At 34.7% G+C, this 22,925-nt stretch overlaps 1 protein-coding gene across 1 annotated transcript in view; it reads left to right on the top strand.

Annotated features, from left to right (window-relative positions):
• The first annotated feature begins 856 nt into the window (after positions 1-856).
• Positions 857-22,925, top strand: part of Col24a1 (collagen type XXIV alpha 1 chain) — a 286,389-nt gene continuing 264,320 nt past the window's right edge. Inside the window, exons 1-6 of the mRNA XM_070007045.1 lie at positions 857-866; positions 905-2,271; positions 9,323-9,376; positions 12,001-12,054; positions 16,740-16,793; positions 20,483-20,536. Coding sequence (XP_069863146.1) covers positions 857-866; positions 905-2,271; positions 9,323-9,376; positions 12,001-12,054; positions 16,740-16,793; positions 20,483-20,536 — 1,593 coding nt within the window. The remainder of the gene's footprint in view (positions 867-904; positions 2,272-9,322; positions 9,377-12,000; positions 12,055-16,739; positions 16,794-20,482; positions 20,537-22,925) is intronic.

The raw sequence follows: 22,925 nt of genomic DNA, 5'->3' as shown, positions 1-22,925 counted from the left end.
GTTAGAAGCCAGCCTGGGAAGAAAAGTCCAGAAGACTGTATATTCAGTTATCCAGCCAAGAACTCGGTTGGAGGCATGACTCAAGTGGTAGAGTATCAGCCTATGAACAAAATTGTCCAGCAAGAAAGCTAGGCCCTGAGTTCAATTCCCAGAACCAGCCTATACACACTCACATACACACACACACACACACACACACACACACACACACACACACACACACACACACACACACACACACACACACACACTGTTGCAGAGGACTGGAAAAATCATTGAAGAGAGAAAAGAGTATGGTGATAACTTACAAAATGAATTTACATTCTCTTTCCCAGGAATTTATCCAAAGATTTGGGTATCAAGAGTACTGCACTTAAGATAATAGTTATCTTCTATGAGATTTAAAACTTTTCACGTTGGAAGGGAAAAATTAAAATTCAAATGTTCCCATAAGCTTGATTTAAAAAAGGGTTATAAGTTACAAATTAACTTTTGGTAAATATGACCTCTAGTTTCTTTAAAAGATAGATGTTATTAAATTTAAAATTATAAATGTAACAGGTAAATAGCATCTTCGAATCTAAACATGTGATACATTGGAGTAATAGGAGTCTTATCACTTTGTTAAATGGGATAAAAGGAGAATTAACCTTATTTTTTAATTAAAATTTGGATTAGGAGATATTGTTGCATATGTTCGCATGTTCATACAATTGTTTCCCATTATTGAGCGCATCTTTCCTTCTTTTGCTCCTTATTACCCAGAAACTAGTTGTTGATGGTGCATGCTTGTTATAGAGATTACTGTTACTACAGGGAAGATTTCTTATATTCAAACATTTATATGAATGCCTGAATGCGAAAGAGTAAGATTCTTTCTTTTTTCCCTCCTTTTAATTTCCAGGCATAAATATTCTTCACCAACTAGGCCTTGGAGGCAAAGATGTAAGCTATTCATCTTCAGAGACGTCTGTGCCACCATCATCTCCACCATTACCTCAGAGCATCCATTTAACAGAATCAGGTGTCATTTTAAAAAATGATACTTATATTGAATCACCTCTCATAAACATTTTACCTGCCAACTTAGGACAGCCATTTACAATATTAATTGGGCTACAGTCACATAGAGTGAACAATGCATTTCTCTTCAGCATCCGGAATAAAAATAAGCTGCAATTAGGGGTGCAATTACTACCTAAGAAATTAATGGTTTATATTGGAGGGAAGCAGTCTGTGCTTTTCAACTACAGTGTCCATGATGAGCGATGGCACTCATTTGCTATTACTATTAAAAACCGAATGGTCTCAATGTTTGTTGAGTGTGGAAAGGAATATTTTAGCAGAGAGACTGTTTCAGAAGTTCAGTCCTTTGACGCTAACAGTGTGTTTACCTTAGGAAGTATGCATAATAATTCTGTTCATTTTGAAGGAATAATATGTCAGTTGGATATTATTCCTTCTGTGGAGGCATCATCAGACTACTGCAGCTATGTGAAACAGCAGTGCCCACAAGCAGACAAACTGCAGCCTGAAACAAGCCTTCTGCATACAACTGGCATGCCAGCTAAGACACCCAGACCCCCTCTCTTGCCCAAAGGACTTGCTGAAAAAGAAATGTCCACGAATCCATTCACTGAAGGTGAAAGCATTCCAAGTGTCATAAATGATGCTTTTGCCACAGGGCACGAAGGACAGGAGCACGGGACAGCAAGCTCTCAGTTAACTTATCTCTATTCAGGAAATGTCTCTGCTGTGGATCATACAAACTATGAGATTCAAACCAAAGGAGTCATCATTGAAGATGAGACTCAGACAAATTCAAGCCCATCAACGCCCCACCTCAGCGAGGCAAGAATGAATACTGAGGAACAATTTAGCTCTCTCTTACATTTGCCAGACAATGCTACCCAACAGGATGATAAAGTAGCTGGTCTATCATTGCTTAAGGAGATGTCCTCTAGTTTTCCACGTACAAATCAGGATATAATTACTAGCCGCAAGAAGGCTATCACAGCAAATCTACATACAAATGAACTCGTAGAAATGGAACGGATTCTAAACTCTACCTTATATAGAGTCAGAGATGAATCACCTGTGGATAATCACCTTGATGGGAGGAAGGAAGGCGAACTTTATCCTGATTCTACTACTCAACTGGATGGGAATAGCTATGATGCTGAACTTTATGATTATTATTATTATGAGGATCTTAATACAATGCTCGAAATGGAGTACCTCAGAGGGCCAAAAGGAGACCCTGGACCTCCTGTAAGTTTTTTATTTTTTTTTTCCACTATGTCTAAATGCACTAAATTACCATATGTTTCAAAAAGAGTTCTCTAGACTCTACAATACAGACTATATCAGACCTGTCACAGAAGTATGTCCTGGCACAGTGAGAGACTTTACAGTTGTTCTAATACATCTGCCAGTATGTGTATTGTATTTTTTTGGTTTATTAATTTGCAACTGAAAACATTTACTTATTTCTGGGCAAACTATGTATTTTTCCTGTTCTGTTGAAATCAAATCAAGAATTAGCTGTGAAATACAGACCAATATTTTTTTATAAAAATCAAAAACATAGGCTTAATGCATAATCATGTGAAGAGGATATACAAAAGTTATGGTAAAAGCTGAGAATGGAGTCATACATCTACAATCTCAGCTACCTACAAGGTAAAAGTAAAATTCTATTTCAAGCAGTAAGCTGAATTTTGTAGCATATTCCTGGGATCCTAGCTATAAAGGAGGCCAAAGGTAGGAGGTCCTTTATTTGAGGCTTCCCTGGACACAAATAAGATACTACATAAGAAAAAATAACTAAATAAAAAAGACTTGGGATGTAGCTCAATGATAGAGCACTTACCAAGCAAACACAAAGGCCTGAGTTTATGTTCCATGACATTTTTTCTGCTGTTCAAACTTTAGGCCTGGGTGCTGTCTCTGAGCTCCTCAGCTCAAGGCGAATGCTCTACCACATGAGCCACAGCACCACTTCAAAGGCCTGAGTTTAAACAGCAGTACTACCAAAGGAAAAAGTATGGTAAACTGCAAAAAAAAAAATACACTTAAATCCTCATTCCTTCAGCAAAATAGAATCAAATGGATTATAATGTTTATTTTTGATAGATTATTATTATTATTATTGCTTGGAATAGGCAAGACTTCAGACTTTCTGCAGTATGTTACCTTCACTTTCTTTTTTATTATTTTATTAATTTATTTTTAATTTTTTATTGTGAAAATACTGTACAGAGGGGAGATTATTTTGCATTAACCCATAACTGTAAAAAATGTGGATTTATTCTTGTAAGTGAAATATGTTATTTCCATGATGAGTAATATATCTCATTATGTCTAAAATAATATAATCAATAACACTTAAGGATTAATAGAGGCTTCACCAATCTATAACACAAAATTAGCCAATCCAGGTGGCTCACACCTAAAATGACAGCTATGCAGGAGGGATAGGTAGGAGAATTTCAGTAGAAGCCAGACCACAGTGAAAGAAAGCATCAGCCTCTGTTTTATATCTAAGCCAAAAATGTCTGGAGAAATGGCTTAAGTGGTAGAACATTTGCCTAACAAGCATGAGGCCCTGACTTTAAACTCCATTACTTCAAAAACAAGATAAAACAAAACAATACAACCTTAAACATGCACAGCCAGTCAGACTAATTCTGGAAATAAACAAAACTGGTATATTTAATGCAATAAAACCAAAACGCTTATTTTAAAATGCATAAAGTATGCCAGGTGCTCATGGCTCATGCTTGTAAACCTAGCTGCTCAGGAGACTGAGATCTGAAGATGGTGGTTCAAAGCCAGCCCAAGCAGGAAAGTTAGGAGACTCTTATCTCTAATTACCATTGGAAAACCAGAAGGAGTGCTGTGGCTCAAAGTGGCAGAGCACTAGCCTTGAGCAAAAGTATAAATAGAGAGTTCTTCAGAGAAGATATGTAAATGTCTCTCAAGTCATTTGGGTAGCAGTTACAGTGTGTGTGTGTGTGTGTGTGTGTGTGTGTGTGTGTGTGTGTGTGTGTGTGTGCGCGCGCGCACGCGCGCACGTGTGCACACACGTGCATTTTCGTATTGGATGCATATGTGTTTATTCTTCTAAAGAATCATTTCTTTGCCTAATTGTGTTCTTTTACTTTATATTTTGAGAATTTTCATCCTTATCCTATTTCTTTCCTTCTATTAATATATGGATTGATTTGTTCTTCTCTCTCTGGTGCCCTGATTCTGAGTCTTGAACTTATGCCCTAGAGCTCTTGCTGAGTCTTTATGCTTCTGGATAGCACTTTACTAATTTAGCTGCACCTCCATTCCTGTTCTTTTTCTTTCTTTCATTGTTAAGATCTTGATGTGCATCTTTAGGTTATTTTTATTGCACTGTACCCCACAGGTCTGGTATGTTGTGCTTTCATTTTAATTTGCTTGTAGGACTTTTTAAAATTTACCTTGAAAGTTTGATAATAGCCTGCTGATCAAAAGAGTAGTCTGCAGACACCATTTGTGTGTATTTTCTATAGTTTTTCTTGCTATTGATTTCTATTCCATTGTGTCTGCTAAAATATAAGACATTCTTTCATTTTCTTCTTTTATGCTTTATATCCTAAAATATCTATTTTGGAGAAAGTTCTATGGAATGATGAGAATATATATTCTATGGTAGTTGCTTGAAATATTCTATAGATAATATACTATAGTCTGATAATTCCATTTAATCTGTAATATTAATTATTTATAAAATGTATCTGCTGATTTTTAATCTACATAACCAGGATTTGCAGAATGACTTTAGAAAAATTCCCTTTCATTGTTTGCAATATTTGAGGAATATTGGTAGTAATTATTCTGCAATTGTTTGGTAGAATTAACAGTGAGGCTAATATTTTTATTAATCATGTATTCTCATTACTCATTACTTGTATGTTCAGATTTCTTTTATTTCTCCATGGTTTTATTTGATGGGTCATAGGATTCCAGATATTTAACCATTTCTTCTAGGTTTTCCAATTTGTTCAAAATACGTTACCATTGAGATGTTTTCTTTCTTTCTTTCTTTGTTTCTTTCTTTGTTTCTTTCTTTCTTTCTTTCTTTCTTTCTTTCTTTCTTTCTTTCTTTCTTTCTTTCTTTCTTTCTTTCTTTCTTTCTTTCTTTCTTTCTTTCTTTTTCTTGTCAGTTATGGGGCCTGAACTCTGGTCCTGAGTGCTGTCCCTCAGCTCAAGGCTAGCACTCTACCACTTGAGCCATAGCACCACTTCTGGCTTTTTTCTGATTATGTGGTGCTGAGGAATCGAACTCGGGGCGTCATGCATGCAAGGCATGCACTCTACCACTGAGCCACCTTCCCAGCCCCAAGCTGTTTTATTTCTGAGGTTTCAGTTGTGATTGTTTTTATTCTTACTAATTTTAATATCCATTAAACCTGTTAGGTTCTGCTTCTTTTTTCTGATACTTTTTTGATCTGAAGTTAATTTTTATAATATGAACATTTATTTCATATGGCAAAGTTTATCTATTTCTTCAGGCAACATTGTACATATTTACATTTGTGTCAATTATGTTCATAGACTATCTTCTTTACAACCATGTCATTGTGGTTGCTTCTTCTCAATTCTGTGTGAATTCATGTGCATTATATCCACATTCCTTTATTGATTTAAATGTCATTTAACTAGTTTTTGTTGCTTTTGACACGCTTTTCATTTATAATGGTGATCCTCTTGCTCTTTCATATATTCCTTAAGCTCATCTAGTTCGTATTTCAAAACTTTTGAATGTTCTTTTCATCTTCTTTGGAAGGTAATTTTTTTTATCTTTCCTAAGTCTTTTATGAACTCTACTTTTGAAGAGAAGTGTCCTGTGGAAGTTCTTTGGTAATATAGTGAATATATGATTGAACTCTCTGTATTACCTGCAGTAATTCCCCATCTCACAAATGATTTTCAACTGCCCAAAATTTTATGTTCCTGTCCTCCTATAGATATTAATTCTAAGTATCTATGCATAGATTACAAACTGGTTAAATTCTACTACTTATGTCTTTAAATATAGGCAGTTCTAACTGGCCTATTTGTTTCAGAATCATATGGGAAAAAGCCAAGGTAAGTAAGGTTGAGTAGAACTCAAAGTCAGATTTAGATTGCTGCATTTAACAACATCTTACTCTACTTCTTTTAACCTTTCCATGTCTCCTTTCTCATTTCCATACAGAATTTGTTGTGAATTCTTTGTATCACATGCTCTTTGAGAATTGATATTGTAATTACATTCTTCTTTTCTTTTAATCCCTTTCAAAATGAGAAGTCCTCTATGGTTAAATGTGGTTATAGATCATGATAATGAGGAGTTCGTCTTCAGTTCTTCCTTCTCTATTCTTGGTTCTTTGAAACCAAAACTTCACTTGGGTCATATTACTTCTTCTGTAGCTTGCTCATTCCCTTGAATGTCATCATAGTTACCAAAGGATCATTAAAATCCATTTTAAGACTGACAAATATTTAGATATCTGTATATCCTGCCCAAGAAAGGTTGGAAGTTTTATTTTTGTTTTGTTTTGTTTTGGGTCATTTCTTACTATATTTCCATACTCTGATGTATTTTAGGGCTCAGCAGATAATCTTCATATTTGGTGGTTTGTGGTTGTGGTCCTTTCCTTATTATATTCAAGATAGTCTCATTGGTGCATTTTTTTGTTTGGTGCATTTTTTCTTGTTTTCAGTGAGCTTTCAAGAAGCAAGGATTGTATGAAAAATGTGCACTCTATTTTATTCTTACCAAATCCTTCTCTGATTTTTAAAACATAAGTAGGATCAACATATTTACTAGAGTCCTTTGTAAGAACAACTTTAGCATTTAGAATAACTAAAATCTCTTGTCCATCCTATATGATGTACCTCCACAACTTCTTCTTTCTCTGTTAGTTTTCTTTTAGTTCCTCAATAAGACTTTAAATTTTCTTTGTTTAATTTTGCTCATGCTCTTTTTCATATTTACTATTATTATTATTATTATTGGTTTGTTTGTTTGTTCATTTGTTTTGCTGGTCTTGATGCTTGAACGCAGGGCCTGGGCACTGACCCCAAGCCTCCTTGTGCTCAAGGCATAATGCCACTTTTGGCATTTTCTGATTAGTTTATTGGAGATAAGAGTCTCACAGACTTCCCTGCCTGAGCTTGCTTCAAATCATGATCTTAAGATCTCAGTCTCCTGAATAGCTACACTTACTATGTTTTGAAGTTTTCTTTTCTCTCTTTTCTAATTCCAATTCATCTTTTAGGTTTAACATTTCTTTGAGAAAGATTTCTCAGATATTAAAACATAAATTAAATTTATACATAGGTTTCTCTCTTGGTTATTTGTTATTTTCTTCATGTCATTAAGCATAATTTATAATAACATGTTTATCTATTAATATGTGTTTGTCTCCTTTTCTTCTTTTGTGCCATTTTTAGGGCTTGAACATAGGGGCAGAGCTTTTATGCTCAAAGTTAGTGCTCTACCAGTTGATCCAAAGCCCCACTTCTGGTTTTTTCAGTATTAATTGGAGATAAGAGTCTCATGGACTTTCATGCCTGGGCTGGCTTCAAATCTTGATCCTCAGATTTTAGTCTCTGAAGTAGCTAGGATTTCAGACATAGGCCAACAGCACCTTGCTAAATGTGTGTCTCTTTATCTAGACTATAAACTCCAAAGGGCAAGGAACTTGGTTTACTGAGTGTGTGAATGCATTGCAAATATAAAACCCAATACTTTAAAAATAGCTGACCAGGGATCACTAACATTTTATATATTCATATATCCTTTTAGTAATAGTAATACATAACTAACCTTTATTAAGTGCTTGCTGTTACTCATGCATACTATTCAAAAGTTAAACTATACCTTTCTGCCTAAGTACTATATATCAGCCAAGTTATTGTGCTTTATATACAATGGCTTTAACTCTCATAATAATTCTAAACAATAGATGTTTATCACAATGTTCTAAAAATGGGAAGATTTAGAAAGAGTAATTGACTTGTGGAAGGTCATTTATTGGAGCATAATATGAACTTAGTTTGGATGTTTACAAAACCACTTCTTTTAATAACAATAGAAAAAATTCAGTAACTGTGGATCAGGGTTCAAAGACAGACTGAGCAAGAATGTTCATAAATTTCATATCTCCAGTTAACCAATAAAAAGTTGTAAGTGGAGCTGTGGTTCAAGTGTTCATAGCACCAGTCTTGAATGAAAAAGCTCAGAACAATGCCCAGGTCTGGAGTTCAAACCTCAGGACTGGTGCGTGTGCACACACACGTACTGTGCCCCCCCCGCCACACACACACATGTTGACAAGTACATGTGGTTCAATCTTTCTCTTATGAGTCACTAGTATAAATATATAGACCCTTAAAATTGGGTTCAGTAGCTCATATAACATTGATAAACCTAATTTTAAAGCTTATAGTATTCTTGCTGCGATAATGAATGAATATTTGTAAAATGGAATATGGGTATATACTCTATGGACAGAAAGAATATTGCCATAACAAGAGTGCTCATCAAAAGTAAAAAGAATAAACTGATGAATGAATGTCCAACTATTTCACACATGAACATTTATTCCCATAGTTGATTGTTAAAGTAAAAATGCAAATGTAAAGCACCATTAGAAGTAGTTTTCTATTTCTGACCTGATAAATTTAAAGAAACAACAGATAGAGAACACAGAGCATTTTGACAACTGATCAGTTTTTGCTTTCCTACTTTGTTTTAGAAGTCATTTAACTTTATGAATGGTATGGTACACATTTATTACCACCTATACAGGAAGGACTTCATTATAATGGGTTAACACACTACATAGATCTTTGTTTATAGTTTCTTTAAAAGAACATAAAATGATCAGTGCTTTCATTTTTCAAGGCAAATCCTCTTTTGAAATGTGTTAAAAAAAAAAACCCACCCCTTTTTGGTATCCTAACCCTCAACTGAATTTCTCTTCCATAATAAAAGTAAATTAAGGTAAAAATCACCCACAAAACTACTACTTATGGTCTCGTGAAAACCAAATATAGTGGCTGTAACCATAAGTCAAAGACTCCCTGCTGTCATTTCTGGCCAGATTAAAGGTAGACAGTAAAGTTTCAACTCACTTCTACTGATTTGGGTGAGGGAGATTAATGGTACTTTAAAAATCACTTTCAGCTGGGAACTGAAAATTGAACAAGAGTTCCTAGATTGGAAATATTCTTAAAACTTGTAAGGAAAAGAATGGGTCTCCTATCACATCTAATGTCTTAATATTTGTTTTCTAAGGGTCCACCCGGTCCAGCAGGTATCCCAGGTCTGTCAGGCAAGAGAGGTCCACGGGTGAGTCAATGCGCTCCATTTCCCACTGGCTGTTATAATTTGTAACTTTCCAGTCCTTCTTTGTTTTTCTAGAATTGTACAATGTGTACTTCCTCTGGAAATCTGCCTGGATCAAACTTAGTTCTAACTTTACAAGTTTAAGAGAAGCTGAAGAACATGTTCAAGTTTTGTTTATTTGAGTATAAAGGAGCCAGCCAAAGAATCTCTCAAAAACCCTAAGTCAGATCAACACATTTGCAAATGAGTGGGGCTGTTCTGGTGCTACTTGTAACATTATTCTTAGTTATGAAGTGATCTCAATGGTCTAAAGTAAGATTCATTGGGGGAAGTGAACGAGATTGGACTTCCTTAACATAGTGCATTCCTGGATTATATAGTGGAAACTACTGGAGCTATTGAGTAGGAAAAAAATTGCCTTGAGGAAAAACGCTGCTGTAAGGATCAGAAGTCGTTTTTCACATTACACAGGTCCAACAAAAGATTTATTGCTGTTAGTAGTTTCTTTCAAGTCTTAAAAAATGGATTTTTTTTTTGGTGCTGGGTTTTAAATTCTGGGCATCAAACTCTTCCTTAGCTTTTTGCTACTGCAAATGTGGATCTTTTATTAAAGAAAATCTTCAGTAAACTAGAAAAAGAATTGTGTGTTATAAAAATAGATGTAATGCTTTTTATGTATTCCATTCTCTTTTATCCTGGTTTTTATCACATTATCTAGGGTTTTCTATATTCACATTAATTCTTATGCACTTGGACTCTAAGAGAACTTACTGGCCTTAAGTTGTTCAATTAAAAAAAATTAGTTGATAACCTGCCATAGTCCTCCTTAATCTTGCTCATTCTCTTTTAGCACTGAAAACTTAGCCATCCTTAGATCAGAGAAGACAGTGAAACTTTTTCTGTGTGTGTGCCAATTGTAGGGCTTCAACTCAAGGCCTGGCTACTGTCCCTAAGCTTTTTGGCTCAAGGCTAACACTCTACTACTTGAGTGACAACTCCATACTTCCAGCTTTTTGGTGATTAACTGGAGGTAATAGTTTCATGGACTTTCTTGTGCAGGCTGGCTGCTAAACTCCATCCTCAGATCTCAGCCTCATGAGTAGGTAGTATTGCAGATATGAGCCACTAGTGCCTGGCATCAATCTTACATTTTGAAAAACAGGGTCCATTTTGTACTACTTCTACCTTTCCACATCAAAGCTGTTCTCCAAGAGAATGGTTTTGAATCTCCATTCTACTTACAATGCCTCAGTATCTTCTCTAAAATCCTGATTTTATTTGCCTCATTTTCTTTTGCTTAAGAAAGAAGAGTATATTTCTCAAGGCTGGTTATTTCAATTGTGCTCCTAATTTCATTCCCCATAATCAATTATCTACTTTGAAAGTTGCAGCTTCTCATTTTCCCCTTAAGTTGTATCCCATTTAGTAATGATTGCCAAGTTAGTCCCAAACACAGCTGGGCACTGGTGGCTCATGCCTGTAATCCTAGCTACTCAGGAGGCTGAGATGTGAGGATACTGGTTCAAAGCCAGCCCAGACAAGAAAGTCTGTGAGATTCTTATTTCCAATTAACTAGTAAAAAGCCAGAAGTGAAGTTGTGGCTCTATATTGTAGAACATGAGCCTTGAATGAAAAAGTTCAGAGGCGGTACCCAGGCCCCGAGTTCAAGCTCCAGGACTGACACTACCAAAAAAAAAGTTCCAAATAGAGATATTAATATTCCAAAAGTTGTTTCTCTGGCTCATTATAGCACTACTGAGCTTTGTGAAATATACTACATGAGATTGTTATAAAGGTTAGCATGAGAATGGTATTGGCACATAATATTTAGAAAAATAATGCAGTTTTCAATTTAGATAATGCAATTTATCAATGAATTTTTATTTGATTTAATTAATTAGTTTTATTTATTTATAATTTATCAAATTTATAACTACTCACTGAATGGTTACTATATGCTGAGTATTATACCAGTACTTTAAGAAGAGATTGTTTCTAAGGATTTTAAAATCTTGTTAAGTAAATAGTACATGTTATGAAGCCCTTAAATATAGTAAAATGACATTGGATTAGGAAAATATAATATGACATTGGATTCGGAAAAGTCCAAAAGCACTATGCAATCATTTGGTAAATGAATTATAGAATAAGCAAAATATATTATTTCAGAATTTTAAAATGATATGAGGTATCAGCTGAGACTTGAGAATGATTTGGGTAGGTGTCAGGGCAAGATCAATGAAGAAAGTCTTTATACCACTAGCAAAAATACTAGGGCAGAAAGGAATAACACATGTAGAGAGCAGAATAACTACACAATTTCACGTTTTAAGGTTTTTGTGTACAGCTGTTAGGAGTATCAAGCAAGGTTATGGCTGGAAATGGGTTAGTGAACAGGGAGGGAAACCTCTGAACTAGTGTTTGGATACGAAAGACAGAAAGCACAGTTTTATTCTGTGATTGCTATAGCAATCATCTTCAACTCTGAAGCACCTAACACATCATCCTATGGAACATTAAAAATATTTAATGAAATGATGTGACATCTATTTGAATTTCAAAATAAAAACAGTTTATGTTATTTGAGCTTGTTTTAAGATTAATCAGATCTTATGGATGTTTTTCAGGGCATACCAGGACCACATGGAAATCCCGGGTTGCCTGGATTACCAGGTCCAAAGGTGAGAGATTCCTAATAGGATCACATAATTCTGGCATCAAAAAAAGAAAAACTCCTTTACTTATTTCTTGCAGAAGGTCATAATTAAATATTTAGTAGATGGACATTGTTTCATGTATTAGGAAACTTAATTTTCTGTTTAAACAATTTTTAAATTTAAAAATGGCAACCTCATTAAAGTGACTCCAACCTGACTCAAATCAACAGCTTAGAAGATATGTCACTTCTTTGTAGAAATCAATGAGCAGATTCTAAAATGTAACAGTGTAACAATGCAAACAATTAAGCAGACACAAATCTATTTGGAATAAAGAAAAATGGTCAGTTATAGGGAATTGTTTAAATGGTTTCAAATTTTACAATTTATGTTACAGTAATAAAGACATAAGGGTCAAATCCTTAACTTTTAAAATGTACTTTATTGTTACTATAGAGGTAATGTACAGAGGGGTTACAGTTATGTACAGGTAATGAGTACATTCCTTTTTGAACCCTGTCACTCCTTCCCTCTCAAGTCCTTAATTTTTATGGCCAGACATAGGGCATAAATAGTCTTTGTCACCTGCAGATCACCTTTCTTTTAATGGATTTATTGTAGCCTTATAGAGACCTAAATCCTTCTGAAAGTCCACCTCACTTGGATTTATTTTTTTTCTTTTTTTTCTTTTTTCTTTTTATTTTAATTTTATGACAAGGTAATGTACAGAGGGGTTACATAAGTAAGGTAGTGAGTACCTTTTTTGTCAATCTTGTTATCCCCTCCCTCATTTTTCTCCCTTTCCCTCCCCCCAACCTTCCCCCAAGTTGTACAGAGCATTTCCGACATATCATCTTGTGAGTATCGCTGTTGCATTGGTTCTCCCTTTGTCCTTTGTCTCACCATTTTTTGTTCCCCTTCCCTTCCCTAAGTCAGATAAACATATATACAATACCCAGGGTACCAAAATCAAGTACAGTGACAACAGGGGATAAACCATGGGGGGGGGGGAACAGGAAAAAGAAATCACGTAGTACATTAACAACAACAACAACAACAAAGAAAAACCTCTTATTTCCATGTCTTGGAGTTCATTTCACTTAGTATCATCCTATATGGTCATATGTACATAGCTATTTTGCTCATCTGTTAAGATTGTCCTAGACATATACTAATTATTACAAATAAGGGAAACCATGGGACCTATGTTTCTTTGGATCTGGATTACTTCACTTAATATGATTTTTTCTAAGTCCTTCCATCTCCTGATGAGTCTCCCTTTTTTTTTTGGCCAGATACTATGGTTACTTTCCATGCCATCATCTCTCGTCCTCAGGACAACAGCACTGCAAGGCAAATATTACTATTCTCCCTTACTTTTTTTGTGGTAATAGAGATTGAATTCAGAGCCTTGCACAAGTTAGGCAAGTGCTCTGCCACTTAAGCTACACCCTCAACCTTTATACTTTGTTTAATTTTTTAAGATGAGTTCTTATTGTGTTTGCCCAAGCAGTTCTCAAACTCTTTATCCTCCTGCTTCTACTTCAGAAGTAGCTAGGCTGATAGTTGTCTGCCACCACACGTGGGTGGCTAGATTTGTATTCATAGTAGGAAAGTTAGATACTTATTAGTGGTAAAGTCAGTTACTAAATCTGTCCTGATTTGTATTCCAAAATGTCTATTGTCAAAATATAGTAGCAGTACATGAAAACCTCAGAGACTAATTATGATCTGAATAATCTACATTAAATCAAGGCCATTTTAGTTTATAAATACTGAGAAAATAAAATACCATTTCCCCTGCTCTATACTTCCTTAATATGCTCACTCAAAAAACCTGCAAAGATATTTATAGGGTGATGAAAATTTTATGATAATAACCCAAAGTCCTATATATATGAGAATGCATAATTGTATGATGACATTATGATAGCTAACAGTATGAAGATAGTTGCATGAGCATAGAAAAGAAGTATAGAAGTATTTATAACAGGTTGCTTACCTTGAAATATAGTATAGTGATAGAGAAATCCTTATATATTTCATATGATTTTATAGTTTCACCTAAATATATATGTAAAATAAAGACAATTGTGCCTAGTTTTTTCCTTATTGTTTGATGAGTAACATATTGAACATGAAAATTATCAAAAATTATTTTGTCACACAACAAATCATTTGCCTGTTTCAGAGAGGCTTTACCTGAATTTGTGGAAAGAGAAAAATTAAAGAAATAGCAAATTTAATGAATTTAACTGAAATTGAAAACCTTTAAAAACATATTTGAATTAATATTCTCTGCATAGATTGTTAGAGTTTATAACGTATCCAGGGATGTCTTATATAAGTAATAAAATGATACACATGAAACATCTGACAGAATGGTTATATACATAGATGCCTTTGTGTTGGTTCCCAGCCCAGTGCCCAGAATGTGTTGGACACTCAGTATCAAACAGAACCAACAAATGGACACAGAATTAGTACTGAGGCACAGTTTTCATATGTTTAAGAGATACATCATTTATGAAGTATCTAATACCTGACAAGTATCTTTTATATGGTATCTCATTGTGTTTCCTTCCAACCATGAGTATTATGTACCTTTTATTACCTTTGCTCTGTTCAGAAGAAAAGACTCAGACAGATGAGTGCTTAACAAAGGTAACATAGTTTATAAGTGGCAGCATTGGATTTGAAATTGGATATGTCAGTCTTTTTCTTACAATAAAATGTGCCACCCAATATACTGTAGAGTTCTTTCAAAATGTACCACCTAGAGAGAGAGGAGCAGAGTTAAAGTCTTAGTTTAAATACTTTCTGAATTCATTTAATAAAAGGTTCTAACTTATCCTGTTCATAATTATAGTAACATATAAACACTATGCAGAGTGAAACTGTTCTTCAGTCCCTGAGATGTATTTTGCTAAATCCTTAAATAATAGAATAAAATACTACACAAGAATGTAGTAGAGAATAGCGTTTCTTTTCTCAGTAAAACTAATATGACTCAAGACAGAAAAAAAAATCACCTGGGCTCATTTTCTATAACCATTGGCTGAAAATAATATCCTTTTAAAAATCATAGGAATGGCTTTTTTTCTTGTCATCAAAGTTCATCATATGGGTCCTTAGTTTATATTTGTCTATATAATAAGCTATACTTTTATTTATAGTAGTTCCTTCTTCATCCTTGGGGAATATGTTCATGCTTCTAGAGGCTGGGAAATCTAAAATCAGGCACTCACATCTGCTGGGCTTCTGTTGAGCATCTCAAAGCAGCAGGTTGTATATATCATAAAGCAGGATCTGCTTCAGAGAGCCATTAGAAAAGACAAAATAATGGTGATCTCAGGGAAATATATGGAACTAGAACAAATCATTTTGAGTGAGGTGAGCCAAAAGCAGAGAGACAAATGGCACATGGTTTCCCTGATATGTGGATGTTAAATCCAAAATGCAAGGAGCTATGACAAAGTAAACAGGACCCAAGAAACAAAGGACCTCCACTCAATTTGTCATATCATTTTTAAATGACTCCATATCCTTGACCACATATATGGTGTGTGTGTGTGTGTGTGTGTGGTGTGTGTGTGTGTGTGTGTGTGTGTGTGTGTGTGTGTGTGTGTGTGTGCACATCTGAAAGAAGCTAGGAGGACACAGAATCATAGGGAAACAGGAAAATATACCACAGAGGGGCCCATCAGCTGCACTGGACATTGATGAAAATGAGTTAAGCAACCCAAGGACAGGATGGAAGGGAGAGAATGAGAGAGAGGGAAAGTGGGAACAGCTTATACTAAGCAAAAGGAAAGACATGTACATATCACCCGATGTGGAAGAAACAGTTGTATTGTCAAAGCTCATAGAATTCACAAACATCATAGACCATGATAATGACAATTTGCCTTGTGAAGGTTAAAATGTGTTTGTGACTTTACCTAAGTATAATTATCCAACAGTACTGTGGAATTTGTGAAATTTATGTAATCACTTAATCTCAATAAAAAGATATTAAAAATAAAACCAAACAACAGAGAGCTGCAGTTACTTACTGCTGAGATAGTGTTAACATCTTCATTAGGACTTTATCCCCACAGCTCAAATTCCTTCCCTTAAGATCTCTCCTCCCAACACCACTCTGAGAGAAAGCTGCAATGTAAGAAAAATTTATTTTAATATTATGTCAAATATTTTAGGAATCTTGAAATGTAAAAGGTAATGATTCCAAGACTATGTAAAGTTTCTTATGAAAATGCATAAGAGAATAAAGTAGAGGAATCATGTTGCTCTTCATTTTCCTTTATTATAAGAGAAATTCATGTGTTTGCAAAATTTTTTAAGATATTCAAATCTGTAATGATAACTTTGCATTTTATGGATGATTATAAGCAACTTTCCTTTAAAGAAATCACTAGTCTTCCAATGCCAAAGTAGGAAAAATGCCTCAATGTATCACAAACATAGTAAAGATAAGGAAAATGTTTCAATATTAATATTACTTTACATTTATTAGATTAAAAATCTTACCATTTACAAATAAGGCTAAGAAAAATCTACATTAAAATAGATGAGCCATCTTTATCTCAACTAAATAATTTTATTTAATACCATTTTCAGTGTAAAGTGTCTGATTATATAGAAGTGAAGATCTGTGATATACTATATGATTTAAGCTTCATAAAGGGTGTTGTAACTCTTTTATCTAGGGCCCCAAAGGCGATCCAGGATTTTCTCCAGATCACGGTGCTTCTGGACAAAAGGTAATTTATTTGTCCATGAACTAAAAATCATGGTAATATATTTTGAGTATTTAAGCTTTTTTCAGTTACTTTTTTGGTTGGTGCTAGTCCTGGGGCTTGAACTCAAGGCTTGGACATTGTCCTTGAGCTTTTTGCTAAAGGCTGGCACTCTGTCACTTGAGCTCAAGTATTTATTAGAGACAAAAATCTCATAGACTTTCTTGCCCATTCTGGCTTTGAACCATAATCCTCAGATCTCAGCTAGGATTATAGGCAGGCATAAGCCACCAGTGCCCAGCTGAACTTAATTTAAATGTTAATTTTACTCTATCAGATAGAGAAGATAGCAAAAAAACTACTGGATTTCAATCAATAAAGAACAACTTGAAGAATTAAGTAAATTATGTCCTTTTATCACTTACTGATTTAAACCTTACCACAAATTTTATTTTCTACTGTAACATTGTTAGAAGTAGGAAGAATAAAATAATTAGAACAGGATGTCATCTTTACCTTAAAGACTTTGCTGTTGGTACACATGAACATAGTAACATAAATCCAAAAGCCATTTTATACCTCTTATGAATATTTTCATATTCATATATTTTATCCTGCTTAAGGATCACAGTAATTCCCTGGGAGAGAACTAGTGATAGTCTTATTTTCCAGTTGAGGAAACAGAATTGATTGGTTTTAAGTGGGTCATGCATGGATAACAGTGTCATTTAATGATAAGCCCTAATTTCTGATTTCTAATCCAGGATGCTTTTCATATTATGATATTCTAAAATACAAACACACATATATTAAGTAAGAACTGGCACCTCGCTGGGTGCCAAGTGGCTCATGCCTGTATTCCTAGCTACTCAAGAGGCTGAGGTCTGATGATCATGGTGCAAAGCCAGACTGGGCAGGAAAGTCTGTGAGACTCTTATCTCCAATTAACTACCAAAAAAGCCAGAAGTGGGACTGTGGCTCAAAATGATAGTGCACTGGCCTTGAGCACAAAAGCTCAGGGACAGTGCCATACGGAGTTCAAGCACAAACACACACACACACACACACACACACACACACACACACACACACACACACACACACACACACACACACACACACACACACACACACACACACACACACACACACACACACACACACACACACACCCTAACATCTAAAGATAGCAGCTAAACCTTTATTGGTTGGAAGGTGCTGTTTTCTAGTAAGGGTAAATACAGCATCTTAGACAAGTGTTTGGAAAGCTGTGTTTACACAAGCATTTAATAAATTCGATACAACTATAGGATGGTTTTATGTGGTATATATTTATAGATTAAAAAAATCCCTAATCTGGGCACCCGGTGGCTCATGCCTTTAATCCTAACTACTCAGGAGGCTGTGATCTGACTATCACGGTTCAAAGCCAGCCTGGGCAGGAAAGGCCATGAGACTCTTATCACCAATAAACCACCAGAAAACTAGAAGTGGAGCTGTAGCTCAAGTTGTAGAGTGCTTGCCTTGAGCTGAAGAGCTGAGGGACAGCACCCAGGCCCAGAGTTCAAGCCCCATGACTGACAAAAAAAATCCCTGAACAATTTTTGGTGATACTTAGGTTGAAATATGATAGTTCAATTGGCTTACGGGAATTCTTTAAACTTAAAGAAAAAATTATATCATATAATAGTCAATACACCTCTATAAGTAAGTTCTCAAAAATTCTATATCTAAAATTTTAGACATTTTATTACTGTGATGTGCAAATGAGTTTATAGAGTATAAATAACAGAAAGAGAAGGAGAACTTATTACTAGAAACATAGTATCTTCATTGATCTTTTACTTATGATTATATCTTCACTTTGAGAAGAAATATAAATACTATCATTAAAAATAACAAAATAAAGAATATTATAATCTTATTTAAAATTTAGAAAACAAAGATCTATTCCATTTTGGTGCTTGCTTTAAATAAAACCTTCAGATTAAGCAATGACATTTAAATCAAATGCTTGTATTTTTTATCTTTGTTGTGGTTTCTTTGTACAAAGTACAGAGTAGTTAAATATGGCAGTTGAAGCTTGGAAATATGTTGATCATTTCTTTAATTTTTGCGTGACTCATATGCTGACTATGGTTAATATTGTGTAAGAGGAATGCAACACTATATAAAATTTGACACCTTATTTCCATTGAGATTTAAGTTAAATTCAAATTTTAAAATTGAGAGATGTGTTTTTAATTGTAAAAAATTTAAGCCATCTCTTAGAACTTGATCCAAAGATAGTAAAGAGACAAGAGATTAGTTATACACATACATTGACTAATAACATACAAATGTTAAGGTGGTGGGAGTAATGGAAGATTGGAAAAAGACAACTGTTCTGTATTTAGCGTGTGTGTGTGTGTGTGTGTGTGTGTGTGTGTGTGTGTGTGTGTGTGTGTGTGTGTGTGTGTGTGTGTGTGTGTGTGTGTGTGTGTGTGTGTGCTGGTCCTGGGGCTTGAATTCAGGGTGTGGGCATTGTTCCTGAGCTGCTGCTTTTCTTTCTTTTTCTTTTCTCTCATTGCTAGTTCACTACCACTAGAGCCACATCTCCACCTTGGGCTTTTTTCAGTAGTTAATTGGAGATCTGAGTCTCATGGACTTCCTGGTCTAAGCTGGCTTTGAACTGAAATCCTCAGAGCTCAGACTCCTGAGTAGCTAGGATTACAGGTGTGATTCACGGGCACCCAGCTTTATTTAGCCATTTATATAATAAATATATGGTCAACGATTAGGCAATAGAAGAAATACAGAGGCTGGTCCTTCATCATACTAAACGTAGACAATTTTTAAAGTCTTTTGAGACCTGAAGGCATGAATTCAGTGTTTAGATGAATATTTTTTTCCTTTTTCTATAGAGGAGACATAATCATCTTTACTATCATTAGAACAGCATGAAAATGAACATTAGAACAAAGAATGCTATTTTTCTATTTAGTATTGTTAATATTGCCAGAAACATTCTTTTTTTAAAAAAATCATTTGATATGATTACATACTAAGGTACATACATTAAAGACTAAACAGAACATTAAAATTAAAGTTAAAAAGAAGTTCTGTATGTTGTCTGAGAACTTATTTGATTTCAGTTCTGGAAATTGAACCCAGGGATTTGTGAATTCTAAGCATTGGGCTCCAACCACTGAGCAATACTCTACCCCTCTCATTTTCAATTACACTTTTTCCATCCACAGTAAGTCTGTTGCCATGAAAATAGGCAAAGGGAGATTTAAATCTCTCAGTTATTTTACGTAACTGGCCCATGATGATCCATGTTTCCATCTCTGGTTTCTCCTACCTCTTTTGCCATTATTTTCTCATTGTCAATTCGTATAGCTACCTGCATATCTCTCCTTGGCACTCCTACATGCCACAAGTACTCTGTCCCTTACATCCAAAATGGATGAGTACTCTCTTGTCAAGGTAGAGGAAGTGGGCTCTGTACAAACAATTGGACCTATCAATAAACCTCCTCTATAGTCCCTCTTAATATTCTCAAAGGCAGGCACACAGAGGAAAGCACCAGAGCAATCCTACAAGCAGAAGTGGCCCTTCAGTACTTCCTGTGAATCATCTAAGGCTCTCCACTCCATCCAGATGTCTAAGATTAAAATGTGATTCAATTTTCTAATATTTTCCATGACATTAAACCTCTGTTTCCTTTATAGGGTGACCAAGGTCTTTCTGGATTAATAGGACCTCCTGGTTTGCAAGGTGAAAAGGTAATCTAGTTTTACTTTGACATATAATTAGATGTCAGATGGATCTGGGAGATTTCAACTACAATGATCTCATTTTGAAGTCAAGCCTAAAGCAGTGTATTAAATTCATTTTCTTTAAAAAAATAGATTCATGTCCTACTCCAGGAATGTGATACCCCCCCAAAGAGCAGGATGTTAGGCAAAGTAAAAGTCAGTGATATGTTCAACATTCTCATACTGGAAAAAGTCCATGTGACCCACAGCATATTGGAGCTTTCACCTTTACAAAGTATAATTGGGCACCTACCTGCTTCTGAACCTCTAAAGTCATTTTATAACACATGAATGCCCAAAGTAAGATTCATTTGCTTATAGATAACACACTTGGATTTTTAAAGCTCTCATTTATTAGGAAATCATAATCTCTCCATGGTATATACAAATGTGAGACTTGAAGGGTAGTGTATGAGCAGTGCTTTTATTTGCTGTGAAAAATACCTCAGAGAAACATTTGTAAAAGAAGGAGAGTTTATTTTGCGAGACAGAAGTGGAGAGGAAGGCAGAGCAATAGAAGCAAGGTGGGTGGAGAAGGAGAAAAGAAAGGAGAAAACCCAGAGACAAGACACCTGCTAGGTCTTTCCACTAATAACCTATTTTGTCTAGCTAGGTCCCACCTCCTATTGTTTCCAGCACTCCCAAAGTAGCCATCACATTTGAACCATGCTTTCAGTATATGAGTCTATGGGGAGACACTGCATATCTACACTATAACGGATTACATATCTGTATATAAATGTATAACAGACAGGATGGGGATGGATGTTGGGGTAACTAGTAAAAAGAAGTATTTATGGGTATATGACTTCAACTCTTTAATGGGAACATTGATGCAGTTCTGTAGTTATTTTATTAAAGGTATTATGAAATTTCTAGGATTAATGCAAGTATAAATTTTCTCTGCTGCCTTTTCCCCAAACACTGCATTTGTTAATAATGGAGACATAAGATTTCTTTTGAAAATTCTAAGGTCCTCAAAATATTGCACAGCAGTATTTGAATTGGTATAAATATATAAATGCACATATAATGTGCTTTGTTAGTATCTTAGTGGGTCATATTCCTTTCCTTTGGGGGAGTTAGATTGCAGGTACTCATGCAGTCATTTCTTGGTTTAAGTACCGTCGGCCATTTTTTCAAGCACCATTAACTTTGGACAGATTGCTTCACCTCCCTAAGCCTCACTTAACTCATCTGTAAAATATTATCCACTTTACAGTTAGTTTTGAAAAAAATGAAATGAGATGACCAAGTAATACAGGGTCAGATAAATGGCCAGCACTTAATAAATGTTCATTATCAGCAAAGTGGCCATTCATTATAATATTAGTCATGATATTCAGAAATGAATCTATTTACTTAGTATACCTATGGCTACTCAGGAAATTGTACTGATATCAAACAAATCATAGGATCTGAAAGAATAGCTAATCATGTATTTCTACTATTTAATCATATCCATGTTTCCTGAAATTAATATCCCAGAAAGGAAAATACTAAATATTGAATACTTTGAGCATTCATAGAAGAAAAGGACATTGAATTTAATCATTAGTGTAAATTACCTTTCACTTGGAAGCTGTGCTTACTTAAGACCAAAGACATTAACTTCTAAGGATGTATGTATATGTTATATGGCACATCAGTATTTTAAAATATTAAAACTTATGTAGTTATTTGACTTGTCCAAGTATAGTAAAGCAAATTAGCAGCAGCATTTTAAACAAAATACCATGAATTGAGTATCTTCAACAGATTTATTTTTCTTTATGACTTTTTAAACCTTCTAATCTTGACTTTTAGAAGTAGACATTATAGAAAGTAGAGATTTTAATATGTTATTAATTTTAAGTTATTAATTAATTTCCTCTAGGGACAATTTAGTTCAAAAATTACTTTCTGGTAAATGAATCATCCATACCGTATGATGATTTGATAGTTGTTTAGAGCCATGTTGAAATATTTTAGTTGATAATGTAATGTTTCTGAGAATGTTTTCCTATTTCAGAATGTGCCTATTAATAGAAACTATATATAGCTTTTTGAAAAATAAGTATTTTTATGAAAAGACTGTAGGAATTCCACCTAAACTTAAACTAGTATTTCATCTAGCAAAACTGAGACAGAGCCATCATGATCTGTATATATGTCTAAATTTCATATGCACATAAAAATGGGTTCAACATAAGGTTGGTGTACTGTTCTGGTGGCTTGTCTGGGAGGGAGAGGGCAAGACACTGAGCGGGTAGAATATAGTAAATATATAACTTGTTGTTTTTTAATGCCATTTATCTCACATTCATAGTTGCTAACTTGCAAGGTCTATGTGGGCTAGAACTTAGAATAATGGCTC

Source organism: Dipodomys merriami, unplaced genomic scaffold (genome assembly GCF_024711535.1).
Source record: "Dipodomys merriami isolate MVZ:Mamm:240054 unplaced genomic scaffold, mDipMer1.0.p SCAF_7, whole genome shotgun sequence".
Lineage (NCBI taxonomy): Eukaryota > Metazoa > Chordata > Mammalia > Rodentia > Heteromyidae > Dipodomys > Dipodomys merriami.
Note: the sequence above shows the minus strand (reverse complement) of the source record. Positions and strands in the feature narration are given on the sequence as shown.